Source organism: Anser cygnoides, chromosome 13 (assembly GCF_040182565.1).
Source record: "Anser cygnoides isolate HZ-2024a breed goose chromosome 13, Taihu_goose_T2T_genome, whole genome shotgun sequence".
In the NCBI taxonomy this organism is placed as follows: domain Eukaryota; kingdom Metazoa; phylum Chordata; class Aves; order Anseriformes; family Anatidae; genus Anser; species Anser cygnoides.
Window position 1 is genome coordinate 14,345,544 of NC_089885.1, and position 15,810 is coordinate 14,361,353.

At 39.0% G+C, this 15,810-nt stretch overlaps 1 protein-coding gene across 2 annotated transcripts in view; it reads left to right on the forward strand.

Annotated features, from left to right (window-relative positions):
* Window positions 1-7,039, forward strand: part of ADGRG4 (adhesion G protein-coupled receptor G4) — a 32,218-nt gene extending 25,179 nt beyond the window's left edge. For both annotated transcript variants that reach the window (XM_067005141.1, XM_067005142.1), the window contains exons 18-24: window positions 53-174; window positions 983-1,251; window positions 2,461-2,554; window positions 3,679-3,968; window positions 4,525-4,626; window positions 5,458-5,610; window positions 6,271-7,039. In XM_067005141.1, coding sequence (XP_066861242.1) covers window positions 53-174; window positions 983-1,251; window positions 2,461-2,554; window positions 3,679-3,968; window positions 4,525-4,626; window positions 5,458-5,610; window positions 6,271-6,398 — 1,158 coding nt within the window. In that variant the 3' untranslated portion in view covers window positions 6,399-7,039. The remainder of the gene's footprint in view (window positions 1-52; window positions 175-982; window positions 1,252-2,460; window positions 2,555-3,678; window positions 3,969-4,524; window positions 4,627-5,457; window positions 5,611-6,270) is intronic.
* The last annotated feature ends 8,771 nt before the right edge of the window (window positions 7,040-15,810 follow it).

Below are 15,810 nucleotides of genomic sequence, written 5' to 3' on the forward strand. Positions count from 1 at the left end.
AGCAATTTTCTTTATCTGGCAAACAACTGTGATTCTTTATCTTGTAACACAGGACTTATCCCGGACAGAGATAGATACCAAAAATGATCGTGTATTAACTCTGATAAGCTATGCAGGATGTGGTGCTTCTTCCCTTTTTTTGGGTATAACACTGGTGACATATCTAGCCTTTGAGTAAGTCTGATCCTTTGTCTTGTGTCATTTTTAATGTTTTAGCAATAACGATTTTTCAGTAACTAGCAGAATGTTCGGTAATATTTGTTAATGTGATGCACAGGAGGCAAGAGTGAGATCAGAAAGTATATGTATTGCTTTATTTTGACCTCTGACTGTGGTGAAACAGGAGGGTTTAAAATCCTTATACTTTGAGACATGCACTAGTCTGAACTGTTCAACAACTTGTGTGTTCCTAAATTTTTGTAATTTCATAAATGGGTGTTTTGTGGATATGGGTAAGATACCATGTCAAGAAACTGGAATATTCTCTCTATATAGACGGTACATTAGAGGACACTAACAATAACAAAGAAATGCTTATATTTCTGTTCTCTTGCTGTTGATTGTTCTGGTGTTTTGTCCTTTTGGATAGATTTTGTTTCATACTGTATGCACAAGTAGCTCCTGGAACGATGGGCCTCTAGCCTTAGGCAACTGTAGGTGTTTTCCTAAGACAGTAATATTGCAATAACAATTAACATTTCATGCAGTAGTAAAAAAAAAAAAAAGTTAAATCTCTCTTCTACCAAGTGTGAATAGCCTAGTAAGTCTTTCATGTATATAGAAGCTCTATTTTTTTCAGACTGAAAGATGTGCTTCAGAAATAAACTAATGATTTGATTCAAAATGTTAATGTAGATACAAATTACACTACAGGAAGCCAATCTGTAATGTGTTGAACACACATTTATGTTACCTGGTATTATAGAATGTACCCAGCACAATTTGTGCAATGATAACCTTGTAACTTTCCACTTCCATTTAGAAAGCTGCGGAGAGACAATCCTGCAAAAATCCTGCTAAATCTTTGTGCCACGCTGCTGATGTTGAACTTGGTCTTCCTGGTCAATCCCTGGCTGTCCTCATTCAACCAGCCAGCTCTCTGTATCACTGTAGCTGCGCTCCTTCACTATTTCCTGCTTGCAGCTTTCACATGGATGTGCCTGGAGTCTGTTCACTTTTACTTGTCTCTTGTTAAAGTTTTCAATATTTACATCCCAAAGTACATCTTAAAATGCTGCATTGCTGGATGGGGTAAGCAAGTGAATTTCTTTTGAATTTCTGTGCTCGTTACATTTTCTAAGATAGGGGCATGTTTGCAAAAGTAAGTTAGGACACTGAGCTAGTAGAAATGTGGTGCTTTCTCTAAGTCTTAAGGATGTATTTCTTCCCCCAGGCAGGTTCAGCTAAGTTTCTCCTGCTCACGGAGACAGTAGCAGGAAGTGCATGTTGCACAGTTATATGCAAGGAAAGCCAAAAGTTAATGTAAAGAAATGCCTTCCCTACTGCTCCTAGTCTGTACAGGAATGATTTATCATGGCAGCTGACATCAGTGCATGTGCCTGAGGAGGTGTGAGCTGACCACAGCCTGTGCCCCTGTGTTGGTGATGCACAGAGGTAATTCTGATCTCCCTCACCAGGCCTAGTGTTCTTAGCTGTTATCTATGCATAATTCCCCTGCAGGGGATGGATTTGGCTTTCATTCCTGGGGACTTCACTGATTCACCTTTCCTCTAAGCACTTGGCGTCAAGAGACTTGTTAGGGAGAAACATAATGAAAGGGACCCAGTACGCTGGCTCAGTTATTAGAAAAGGTGTTATCAAAGGCAGTGACCTAGAGCAGAATTTGACCCATATTGTTTGGGTGGCCATTAGGTGCTGTTTTAAAGCATTTTTTATGTTTTTGAACAGTGTGCAGCATATAATCATCTCTATCCTCAGATTTAATATTGCACATAATTGTTCTCAGGGGCAGCCATACGTAATGGCACTGCTGGCAGCGGTTATTCTGAACAGAAGAGCCAGAACTGAAAGAAATGTGGCAAATAGGAAATGAATGGAAGAAAAGACTGATCAAACACTGGCTGGAAAATGTCTGTCTCTATCAGATCTTAATGCAAAATGCTGTGGTCTGCGTATCTTTTAACACTCTGCTTTTTGTAATAATCAGTTGGTTTTATTTTACCAGATTGGATCCCTTCTGGAGATGTTTGAACATTCACAAACATTTTGCAAACACAGATATTTTATGCCTACTCATTTGTAATTTACATAAATAAGGAGATTAATCCTGCTATGCCACACATTTAATTACACTCATTTCAGAAGGAGCTTTAGGAGTACAGTTTGATCCCAAGATGTACATGTCTGTGGTAATTACTCACCAGAAATTATCTGACATCTTCCCATATTCTTCTTTTTTTTTAATTGAAATATTTCCTTTCCTCTGTTTTTCCACTTTAGGAATACCAGCTATTGTAATTATTATTGTACTCATTATAAATAAAGATTTCTATGGCGGTGGGTCACAGTCTGAGAAGAATCCGTTCAGCAATTTGTAAGTATAATATTTCAATTGTTTTGATGGTTTTCAAAGTATCTTAAAGATTGAAGAAATAACCAAAAGGCAACAACTGCTCTCTCACTTTTGTCTTTTCTCTGCCATCTTAACCCTCTGCTTTTAGTGGTTCTGGTTGAGTGGATCCTTTTGGACTACGTGGCTAACATATGGAGTAACTCTCACTTAAGTGGACTGGAATTGTGGACAGGGAGGGATTCTTCCAGTTTTATGCCCAGTAGTTTGCCACTGTTTGTATCAGCTACACTTTTTCTTTCTGGAAAATCTCTCTCCCTTTACACGACAGTAACTCAGTTTGTTGTGACATTTGTATCTGCTCCTGCGTGTTCTAGATTTCTGGTAAACCCTAAAGGCAGAATAATTGCTCTAGTATTTTGCACATGTGCTTCTGTTATTTTTATTTTTATTTTTTATGTCAATTCACATCACTGTCTCTTTCATCTTTAAGAAGCCTTTCATCATTTCAAATTCTTTTATTTTAATCATCTCAACCTCCTCTTTTCCAGTGGGAAAACACTACATTCTTTCATCCTTTAAAAGGGTTTTATAACATAGAGTGCGTCTGCTTAATTATTTTTTCCTGCTTTCTGTTGAGCACAATCTGATCACTTGGTGAAGATTACCTGAAATATTTGAATTCTGTACTGTCAGAGGGACAACACACACCCATAACACCTTTGAGGGAAGACTGTTACCAGTCTTTAGCAAAAAGTCAACAAAACTCAGTAACTGCTGTACAAGGAAAAGCTAGCCAATGCTTGTATTTCTAAACTCCGAATTAAGTCATATTTAACTTGGTTTTCCTAAGGCAGTGTATCTTTTTGTGTGCACATTATTAATTTGTGAAGCATTTATCAAGTTTATCTTAATTTGACAGAAATATTAAATTCTCCAAGATATTAAATTTCTATAACATCCATGAAAAAGGCAACCAATTAGAGAGATTCTATGAAAGTCCTTACTGGGGGAAAGTAATGGGTGTTAGGGAATGCTCATTGCTAGGTATCAGAGAACCATACATGAGGATTATTTTGGAAACCAAGCTTCATTAGCTTCACTGTCTGCAGAATTCATTATCAAATTCATGCTTCCTTTTCTTGCAGTTGCTGGATTCAAGATAACACAGTGTTTTACATCTCCGTTGTGGCCTATATCTTCTTAGCATTTTTGATGAATACAGCCATGTTCATCACAGTTCTCCTGCAAGTCCACTCTGTGAAATCAAGGACACAAAAGAGAGACAGATTCTGGAAGCAGGTTTTTCTCCAGGACGTCAAAAGTGCCTTCAGTTTGATGTTCCTTTTGGGCGTAACTTGGGGCTTTGCCTTTTTTGCCTGGGGAGCAGTAAGGATATTTTTCTTGTATCTCTTCAGCATTTTTAACAGCTTGCAAGGTAATTTCTGAATGGAGTACGGCTATAAATGCAACGGTTTAGGACTGTGGAACAGAAATACATTTGTAATATTATATAATTCAAGTATGGGGGAAGCAGAGAGCTCATATAGCTTTTGTGTTATACTGTTTAGCTATTTCAGTAGGAAAGCTCTGTTGAAGTGAAATGACAGTGTTGTTTAGATAGCATTGCTATGATAGATATTACTGTTAAAGACACGAATGCTTGCTTCAGAAAGATGGGTCCCAATAAGTGCATCTTTTCAGGAGCTGGTACAGTCTTTTTCATCTGGGAATAAAAATGGTTGCTGAGAATCTCCAGTGATTTTGAGATTATTCTTATACCAAATGTGCAGGCAGCTCTCTCCATTACCCTTTCATATGCACAAATGACTTTCAAGTATAATTCTGGACCAACATGATACTGGCCCAGAGGCCACCTCTCTGCCTATACATAACTTACTGTAACTCAGTGGCATACAAAAACATCAGAAAAGGGACAGAAGGTTGGAGAATCAACCCCAAAAATGTGATTTTTTTTCTTCTTACTTCTTTAGGATTCTTTATTTTTGTGTTTCATTGCCTAATGAAGGATAATGTAATGAAGCAGTGCCAGGTGCACTTTTGTTGGAGGAGATTTAATCGGAAGAATTATTCTGGTAAGCATTAAGGGGTTTTGTTTAGCTTGGCTTGTGTCACATTTGTCCTACTTTAAGAAGTGTGGTGTTCTTCTCAATAGTTTTCTATTATTTCTGCAGTGCATTCGATAATTTTTTGGACTTTTTCCTCTTCCTTTAACTGCTTGTATGATATGAGCATGAGGTGTTAGTATGCAGTGCAAAATGTAGCTTTCTGAAAGAGATTCCAGCTTGGTCACTAATTCTATACGTGCAGCTCATCGTTCCAGTGTGTGAGCTACGTGTTTGGTGGATTTCCAATTTTCACAAAGTTGAGATTCAGAAACTTACCCTGTATTAACACAAATGTACTGTGTCATGAGCATTGTGCGTACAGTCCTGTGCATTGTGTGCTGCTGAGGAATATGTAGCTTTCCATTTCTGCTGGGGGAATTCAGCAAGAATGCTCTAAGCAGCACATGGTGTACTTTCCCTTGAGCATCAGCCAGCTCTGTGCCGTATGATACAATAAGGGTAAGACTGCCATTCCTTCCCCTGTGTATCTCCTGAACTCTTTGGCATGGCCTTATCTAAATGAGTATTACTGGACTTGATTCCTAAAGGGGAAGTAGAAGACTGAATTGCTGGTATCCAGCCTTACCTGCACAAGTGTGACATAGCTCGTGTAAAAAACATCAGGAATTGTGCGTTATGCCGCACAGAGACCAGTGCTTCAGGGCAGGTACAAGGATGGTACAAGAAACAAGCCCAGAACTTTCTCCTCCCTGGTCTTTGGTAGTTTGAAATGTGACACACCAGGAAGAATTTCCCATACACGATTTTATTCCTGTGCCTTCTGCTCTCTGATTTCAGACTGGAGTGGATCAAGTGCATCTACACCAAGGAATTTAAACCACCGACACCCGTCCCCAACTTTGTGGAATCTAAATTGCAATGGAACAAGCTCAACTTTGAGTGGCTCAGATTTCCCCTCTAGGACTTCTCCGGATATGAATTTTAGGATAGGTAAGAAAATAGACTAAATGCTAAGGTTCCATATGGTGACTGTCAAATCCCAACCAATGGAAATATATAGGAAAGCTTTCACTGCTTTGTCTATGCCAGACTTCAGTTTGGGGTTAATGGCTGTGTTACAGATGGCTTTTGCTATATGAAGGAAAGTAAGAAAACCCTTAAGATCCTGGTATGGCTTTTTTCCAAAAGGAGGGGAACTCTCAGCTTAGCTTCCATCCTAGGCACTTAAGAAATGCTCTACCCTGTGCCAGCTGGCTGTCATTCTCATGGCACCTGCTCCCAGTTAGGGAGTACTGTAGTCTACTCTATCTCATGCATTCCCAAAAGCTCAAAGATTTGGGGGATTACAGAAAACTGAACAGGACCTGCTGTGAGCCTGTTTAGTTCAGAAGAATCCCAGCAGAATATTTTGCCTTTCAAGATGGAGAGATTGTTGCAGAGCTGTATTTTGAAAACAGAATTCTTTTATAGGAATTCTGACCTAAGCACCAAACATTCCTAGCTGGTTTTGGAAACATGCTGATTTCAGTTAGTTTCACAAAGAAGTTAAAGCATAGCTGTATTTATTGAGTTTTGCATAGTCAGGTTTCTTTCTAAATAAGTAAAAACAAATTAGCACCACTGAAAATTTTCCCCCATTATTTTCCCTAGCTGAAGTTCATTACAACCCAACTGCTATGACTCCAGAAGACGATGAGGCCAAACATCCTTATTCACATAGAATATCATCCATGGATAAAAAGCTCCACTATCCACAGACGGCAAGGTTTTTTCATTGATATTGAATTTGTTTTCTTCTGATTCTCTAACGATGGTTGTTTTTTGTGGCATGTAGAAATAAACATTGATCTAAATAATTACTTTTAACGTACAATTATCACTCTCCACACAGTTATAGAGCTAAACCCTCCCATGATTCAACTATCTAGGCTTCAGTGGCATGACACTACTGGCCACTTAAGAATATGGTCCCCCTGTGTTTCTTAGATTAGCTGTCATATTAAACAGTGACTGGAAGCTTTCTCTTTCTTGTCATTTCACTTCTCACAGTTTGTCCTCAGTCATATTTTTGAGCTTGTTAGCTGGCTATCTCTGGCATAGATGTCTAGGTTCCTCAATGACCATCTTTCCTTGCTTTTTTAAAATGGACTCTGACCAACTTACACAAATTGGACTCAGCTTTCCAAGATGTTCCTGTTAGTTGTATGTTTTTGTTTTCAGATGTATTGGCACTTCTACCTTAGATTTAGAACTCTAAAGAGGAGTCTATCATTTAAATGTTGGAAAACATTGCCCAGTACCCTAAAATGGAATGTAGAATCAAGAAAAATTGAAATCCCTACCTGTAATGGATATCCACATGTATGATAAATGTATCTGATTACATCTCTTGAAAAAAAAAAAAAAAAAGCAGATAAAATCCTATCATTTTAGAATTTTGGAGGTGGCAATTAAAAAGTTTGCCCTTTACTAATACTTCTCTGTGAATACAGCAGGAGGCAAAGTCCATATCATAACATCACAACAGTAGAGCATTACAGGTTGGAATGAAACTGCTTGACATTTGCTGCTGGTATCAGCAACCACTTCTGCTTTTGTTTGTGACCTGACTGCAGCTCACGCTCAACGTCTGCAGCACTCTCTTGAATAACTGCAGCAGGAGTTGGATCAGATTTGTGGTTGTAAAAGAAGGAATTTGATCACAGTAGTGGTAAGAAGAAATGCACCATCCTGACTACTGGGAGACGTAGCTTTCCTCTCTTACTGAAGAAGGTCTTTATTTCAACAAGCGTGCTTGAATCAGTAACTTGCCTGCTTAACCAAATGCTAGTTTCAATTTTGAATGCCCTTCTCTGTATCATTCAAGTAAAGATTTTTTGGATGATTGCTAATATAGTAAAATACTAACTGGTACCAATGGCAGAGAAGAAAAAAAAAACCATAATGGAACGTTGTCTTAGAGCTGGTATGTACGACAGCAAATACAAAAGGTTCTTTCATTCTGTGAATAACTCCCACACAGCAATTAGTGGAAAAGATGAATATTTCAATGTACAGTAGCTACAGCCAGCCTACTTGAAATTAGACAGACCACCTTCAGATCCTTGTCTTTCTGGGAGAAATGTTAGCATTAAAAACAGCCAAACAAGTTCCACCTAGTACCCACTTGTTTGTAACTTGAAATTGCTTTTAATGAGGAAAAAAAAAGTAAGAAATTTACAATGAAATACAATTCAGTACGTAGGGCATGTGAACTATAATCCTCTGCTTGTGTTCCTTATTTTCACTAGTAGCATGAATGAAAACTCTGTTCCACAGCCTGCTGCTGACCATAGTGCCTGACTCCCCTTGTGCACTCAACCTGGCTGGGCCACCCCCGGGGTGTCCTGCCAGGGTAAGGACGGAGGCTGTGGTGGGAGGCCTTTGGGGGAAGAGGAGCTTCAGTCCTTCCCTGAACCCCGTTCACATCAGTTTGCCTCTGCTGTGATATCACCAAGTCTAGGTGGATGGACAGCTTGACACTGTTTCCCTTTTTCTAATTTTTCTAATTTTTCTAATTTCTACTTTTAATGTCAGATAACCCTGGAATAAGTGGTTTAGAGAGCACATGGAACTGCTGTCATTGCAAGTCCTAAAAAGCATTTATGGTGCTAAGACAAATACCTGCCATAATTGGTAAAAGCAAGGTTGATTTTGCCTTAGGGAAAAGAATGGACTGCAAGACCTGCTGAAAGTTCTGCTAACTCTGTTTTCTGTTATTCCGTTTTAAAATAAAATGGCATCAAAAGAGACTCAATACGGAAACAACATGAGATTGGCCTAGTCTGCATACTGTAATTGCTTTGTATCATTCCTGATAAAATATGAAACCTACTTTGATTTTCTAAATCTTTTGCTAAATACCCCCATAACATGCTTAAATGACCAGGAGGAACAAAGCTTTGGATAAAAGCTGGACAAGCAGTGAGACATGCTAGAATACTTCAGACTGCCTGAAAATGGATGGAAATGCTGGCAGGTCAGTGTGTGGTTCCTGCTTCAGAGGTGTAAGAGTGGGAAGAAGAGAAAGCAGCATGGCGTGTAGCTATGTCACTTCTCAATTGTTGCTATTGGTTTTTTTTTCTTCTGTCTGAAAAGCAAAATCTGGAAGTAAATTTTTAAAAACCTGTCAACATGCTTATGTGAAATGCAAAGCACTGTTTGTTCTAGGAAGGCAGTTAGCTCACTTCCACTCTCCATCATATGCCTAATGGCTTTTCCAGCTAAACAGTATATCATTTATGTTTCAAGCATGGCATTGTTTAGGTTGTCAGCCAGAATGAAGATGTGTAATTTTCTTTGGGCTGAAATAATATCTTCTGCGCTGGCACCATTACATTTGCTCTTCTCCAATGTATCTATGCTGACATTCTGTCACAGAATTGTGCATTGATGTTTTTCACAGGAAGAGGACATGCACAATGACAAGTCTAATAAAAAATTGCTATGCACTTCTGATTCACATCCTGACAATTTCAAGTGACAGGAATAGCTCCCGCAGCTCTGGCTTGGAAAAGGACCTGACGGCTTGAGGAGCATTACCAGCACGAACAAGTCCTCTGTACCCCCTTTCGATTCTATCGGTTGTCTCTGTTCACTATCAGGAAAAGCAGTATCTAAAAGCTCCTTTGATTTTTTAAGTCATTCTCAGTTACTCCTAAATTGCTTATTTTTAGCCATACATACACCAGAAAAATGCGTGCTCTATTTTAAACTGATGAAAGAAGGATTTCTAAAAGTGTATTTATCTATGAAGGCAATTATTTGATGTCAGATCTCAGTGAGTTGTTAACAATGGGTTAGACAACCCAGTTATGGGCAAAACAAATAAAAAATGATAGTAAAATCCCCACAGCCTCTGTGGTGACTCAGAAAGACAAAACCCTCCCCACTCCCAACCTGCTGCTTAGACCAGCACCAGACCCTACCACCCTTTGTACCAGCTACACCCATGCATTCAGACCCGAGGTCTGGTAGCTCACCCAAGGGGCCATAGAGGTTTTTTTATTCCTCTGCACGGACCGGTGGCTAAAGCTGCCACCTGTATTTACAGCACATTGATACGATATGATAGATATTACATAGGGTGACAGTTAAAGGTCAGTAATTTTGTTTTAAGTTTCCTTCTGACAGTTTATGAGTCTACAGTAATGGTTAGCAATATAGGTATGTACTTACGCCCAAGATGTAAAATTCCTTCTAAATTTAGAAGGCAGTTATTATTGGGACATTGAAAGAACTGTCATTATGGGAAAAGAATTGAGATTAATAATCAAAATACTGGGAAGATAATTACCTATTGCATAATACTCTGTGCTTTTAACTACCAGAAAGTATTTCACATGTAATGGCATTCTAATTGTTTTAAATTAAATGAATCATTGAGTGTTTCAAGGATGCCCAAAAGAATATGCTTACTATATTATTTCATTCCCCAACTGTTCCCTTGAGGGAAGAAATTCAAAGATATGTTTTAATGTTTATTTTTCTCTCTTTTCTGACACTGGTATTTCACTTGCCATTCTCATACTGAAGCTGGCTGAGGAAACTCTTAGAAAGAGGGTCTGGAATGGGATGCAAGAGTGGAGAAAACAGGATGAAAGGTATTTGGAACCATTGATGAGTGAGTGCCTTCGAGATCTTGTCACAGGCAGACTGAGTCCCACTAACTCTTCTGAACAGTCCGGATTTAGACTTAGTAACAAAATCAAAAGCTATTTTCTTAGGTTTTAACCAACAAGATACCAGCCTTGTTGCTGTGTCACTGAAGGCTGCTTTTGATAGCTCATCTGAACTGGCCTTCCACCTCACCTTCGTAATGCTGCAGGGTGGGATGGCATTTTTTTTGCTCCTAATCCTGCTGGTAAGTCTTGAGGTATTTGGAAGTGTAACTTGGCAACTCATCTTCAGTTCCAAAAACCAATTCCAATCTAACATTACTCAGTCCCGGTGCCTGTACAGCTCCACCAGGTCTTCATTTAGTATCAACTCTGCACAGGTGACAGGGGGATAGAGCCAGTAATAGAACAATGTATTTTTCTCACAAATAAGTGGTCTTGACAATGAGTGGTTAGACTCTAGTATGAATGCGATACAGATGACCAAATTGTCACTAAAGTGCCCTGAAAAAGATATTCTTTTTAATAGCTCCAGCTATGTTTTGCCTCCATCAGTGTTTTGCCAAGGACACTGGGCAATGGTAAAAATCAAAATACAGGATAGAGAAGAGTTCCCATATACGGGTGAAAAACATCAGATTGACAGGCATGGAAACCAAGCTCCTGTATTCACAAGTGAAGAAATACAGCATGGGCAGTACCTTATGTAACCTTCCATTTCCTGACGCTTGGTAGCTCAGAAATGAATGTCTGACGAGATGGGGAGAAAATGTTCCCTCTGTTTAAGGAGGGACTCAGATGCAGCTCACGGAAATGATTCATTCCACCCAGAGCAGAGCTGGAAACAGCCTTGGATTTGCTGGTAATTTGCTCTAAACATGGACTGCTGTCTCTGACAGCAGAGCTCACTCTGGGTGTGCATTCACTCTTTCCCATTTAATACTTGCCTGCCCGGGTACCAGAAAATGGATTCAGAAGTCATACAAGTCATACAACCTATGAAATAACTGTCAAGTAAAAGCTTCATTCTTACTATTGACCTGAGATATGAGACTCTTTGACCCCATATCTTGTCATTATTTGTCATACTCATGGCAATTTCAATTTAAGGGGAAGATACTAAAGGTGCAACTCAGATGCAAGTCGGAAACAAATTGCACACTCCCAGCCTTGTCAGTCTGCAGTTTCTATAGCAGGTACTCCTTTCCCAACACAGTGACACGCTCAAAATGAAAAAATGAGGAGTTATGGTCATGCAAGTATTGCAGTGCTCTTCAGTCAGGTGGGCACAGTTCCCTTATAAGAACAGCAAGGTGTGCTGTGTGCTTGTAAAGAGCATAGAGAAATTAAAATTCAGATCTAAGTATAACAGAGACTAGCATGAGAGGAGAGAATGGCGGTGAAAACAAAGCAGAAGTGTGTATCTTCCTGCCATTATTATTATTATTATTATTATTATTATTATTATTATTATTATTATTATTATTTGCCATTAGCAGAGCCAGCTCAGAAAACACTAGGAAGAAAAATACATTTCAGATAACATAGCTCTAGTTATAGCTGTAGACTGTGGCTTAATAGCTAGATCTGTTAAAGAACTCCAGGTTAGGACTACTTGATGGAGGAGCAAAAAACCCTCCTTCACCTTTATGTCAAAATAAGATAAGCTGGGGGAAAAAAAAAAAAAAAGGCTACTGAGAATCACTGGACTGTTGTCCTGGAAAGAAAATATTTACATGGAACTCAGCAGACTGCTAAGCTTCAAATAAGTTTTGAAGGAGGGGAGTAAGAGGACTGTCCGCAGTGCAGCAGAGTTCTGCTCTGTTGTGAACAGCCTAAAATAATGGGTCTGCAGGTCTCCGCCATGCTGGGAAAGGGTGTGTGATGGGCTTTGCTCTGCTGGCCCTCTGGGGCACAAATGCCAGCAGCAGCTGCCCAGGAAGCTCACCATTTCCCACCGCGCTTGCATGGTCTCAGTCTTCTGCCTTGGTGCGTTCCCTTCACCCCCTTCACCATCCGAGGTGCAAATCTAGTACATCATATCCATTCTTTTAGCATGGCACTTCACGGCAGCTATTTGATGGTGTACTCACAAGGCATCCAAGGGCGCTGCTATTATTGAGACTGAGCATTAGGGCTTTTTTTGGAGTTTTCAGGATGGTCAAGTGGCTCATCTGTAGGAGAGCTCTATATCCGAGAAAAGCCTTTTTAAGAGAGGATGCCACGACAGAGTCTACCAAAATTCAAGACTGACTCCACCTACTAGGACAGACAAGCTGTTCGGTATCTCTCTGTTGTTAACACCCTAAGAACATAAACGTCAGTTCGCTCAGCGGAGAGACAGAAAGATACATCAGCCAGCAATAAACAGATGGCAACACTGCTGGGAGATTCAATTAAAGCAAGGGTCGAAAATGTGTTTGAGACATAGAAGAAAAAATAAGACAACTAAATAGTTCGATGGAGCATTGATACAAATAATGACCTAAGAAAGTGAGTTAAAATAAGCCTAAAAAGAACAGGCTCACAAATACAGCCGTAGTTCCCTGTGCATCAGTTCTGAATTCCTACCACTCTAGCTACAAAGCATTTTGACATATTTGTGTAAATAACAATCAACTCTGCATGACCAGTGTATATTGAAATAATAAGAATGTGTTGCACAAGTTAAGATTTTGGCTGCTTTCTCCATATTTTGGTTTGGTGCAGAGCAAATGGTTCCAAAAGAGATTTTTCTGAGTGGGTGACACTACACAGCACATGGAAATGACTTAAGTCAGCAGTCACACTGCATTAAAACAGAAAATTTGCATGAAAAATACTGCTACATTATATACTCTTGAGTGTTTTATTTGCACTTTTTTTTCAGCATGGAGTTTGAAAGGAACATTCATTTTCTGTGAAACACAGTGCTTTAAACAATAGTCAGAATTACCCAAATTGCTTTTAACACCAGAAGACAGAGATCTAAAATAACATCTTACAGTTGTTTACAATTTAGAATAATGATGCCATTCTCTTCCTTTTAAGCTGGATTCTCAGATTCACAGTCATTGGAGTCTGTGTTAAAAATGTGGTGTTTTTTCCCTTGCCTGGTTTCTACCCATGAAACCAATGAAGAGCACACAAGAATTGTTGAACAGAAACACTGAAATTCTACCATCACTAACAAACTGTGTGTCTGATGTTTACTATCTGTTCTTCAGTTTTCCTGGATTTCCTTGGAATTTTCCTGGATTTTCCTACAGAAGATGATTCTGTGTGGTTTTTCAAAATGATGTTTTTCACCTCCTGACAGTCAACTAAGAACATCTTATGCTCTATAAGGAGAGGACCTCTCTGACGAGCTAAAGCCTGCAGTAATACAAGCTCTGTAGGAAGAATTGTGAGAAGCAAAAGAGCTTTCTTCTGCCATATTCCATCAAGGAGGCAGAAAGTTGGGAAAAATATATTCTCTCAATAGAAAGAGAGAATCAAGTAGAATTTCATACTGCTGTGAAGTTGGTTAGACGTATGTACCGTGCCCTGTTAGAGAGAGAGCAGGAAAAATGTCTTTGTGCTTCCAGGTAATGCAGGCCTCACAGTGTGAAGCATCAGACAGAACATTCAGGTTCAAATAGTTAAATTCAGGTCCTGTTATGAATAAACAGCACACAAAATGTCAGGAGTAAACAGAATTTTAAGCCCTCGCACCTTTCTGGGGTTGCTTTCATCTGTGACAGATGTTAGCAACGTCAAGAATTTTAAATACAGCTTGGGAGGTCTGTCACCTTTCCTTTCATACCTGAATCATCCCCCAAGCCAAACACTGGGAGCACCTCATAACTCAAAAGTCTCCAGTCCTCTAGGTTCTCTCTTACACAGAAGGGTACCAGTTTGGGTCCTCTATCTTGCTGTACAAAATCAAGGGACAGATTAAACTGAGCTATGATACGATCTCAAGTTGTCAGCCCAAATCTGATGGGTCTGAAAACTCTGGGACTGCACAAGGCTGAGAATCTATGCTGCTAACTGAACTTTGCTACCTCAACCAACCTCTTGTGGAAATCAAGGCAAGTAACAAGCTTCTTTCAGCTAAATTGCAATTTTAGCCAAACACCCGATATTTCATTCAGATGTTACCCTTGAGTGTTCAACACTTGGTGGGTAACAATTAGTTCCTAATGTTTGCTGATACCCCACTTCTCCTATACAGGAAATCTAAACATTTTATGTAAGTATCTGACATTAAGCTGTCACAATCTTCTACAGTTGCCGAACTCTATATTAAATATAATGCACAGTACTACACTGGTGTGGGTGGACAACATAATCGGGCATCCTCAAAGACACCTAAATCTGTGAGCAACCTACATACTGTGCCTGTATAAAAGGACATATTATGGTTGATCGTGACAAGAACTTTCTTCTAAAAGCACTCAGAAAAAATGTAATTGGAATTTTTAACCCCTACATCCTTGTCGTATCAGTGATTACTTCTTCCACCTGGCCATAGCATGGGTCTACTTGCATCACTGCCTGATAACCGTGGCATAGTTGTGCTTGCAAGGTTTGGGACTGGGATTTTTTGTATTTAGTATGTAGAAGAGGTATTTTGAATGAAATAAGCTTGATTTGTGTGTGTGTGTATAGCGAAATGTAATGGACTTGGCGATAAGATTGCTTTTGTGATTTGAGCAGACTACTTTCTTCACTCCAACATCACAGCTGAAGACCAATCTGGAGGAAAAAATACTCCAGCTACTGATCTTCATTTTCAAGACATAAAACTCAGCCCTTTTACATCCTTTCCTTTTTCATTATCTATAAATAAGATTTTGACTTTCTTAATTTCAGGAAATTTAGCCCAATAGGTCACATTCCTCATACCTTAGTTTCCACTAATGTTAATCAGGAGTTCATCACAGAGTACAGTTTCAGATTTGACTGTTGACTAATCTAAAGATAAGAAAACCCGTAGTACTAACATATGTGATTGAGACAGCATCATGAAAAGTTGTTTTTCTCTCAAAAAACTTGAATCATCAGTTGTACCATTCACAGCCTATAAATACATGGACTGTTGCAAGATAGTGGGCTTCTGTACTGCAACTGTCTGTAAGCCTGTCCAAACTTCAGCATAAGTTGTGGCTTTGTTGTCAACGGGACTGTTTCAACGGAGAAACCTAAACTTTAATGTAAGTGTTAGCAGCGTTATGGCCATAAATTTCTATCTTATGTTGCCTTCAGGAACGTTACTGCATTTCAGTTATGGAAATACTAATTAGAATGTAGACGAATACAGGCTGTCTCTAAGGCTTTTTTTTTTTAAATGAATACTATCTATATTTTGAGATATTTTTATCTGTCATTAGGGTATACTTTACAGTTTTACGTTAAATTAGTATATTCTATGCTTACCTGTATGTTTTATAAAACTATTTCAGGTTTTCATTTTATTTTCTTTTTAGAGTATTTTGAAAAAATATTAACAAACATCTGATAGGTACTATGTGAACTGTAATAGCACAGTGAATATAATACAATAGTTATT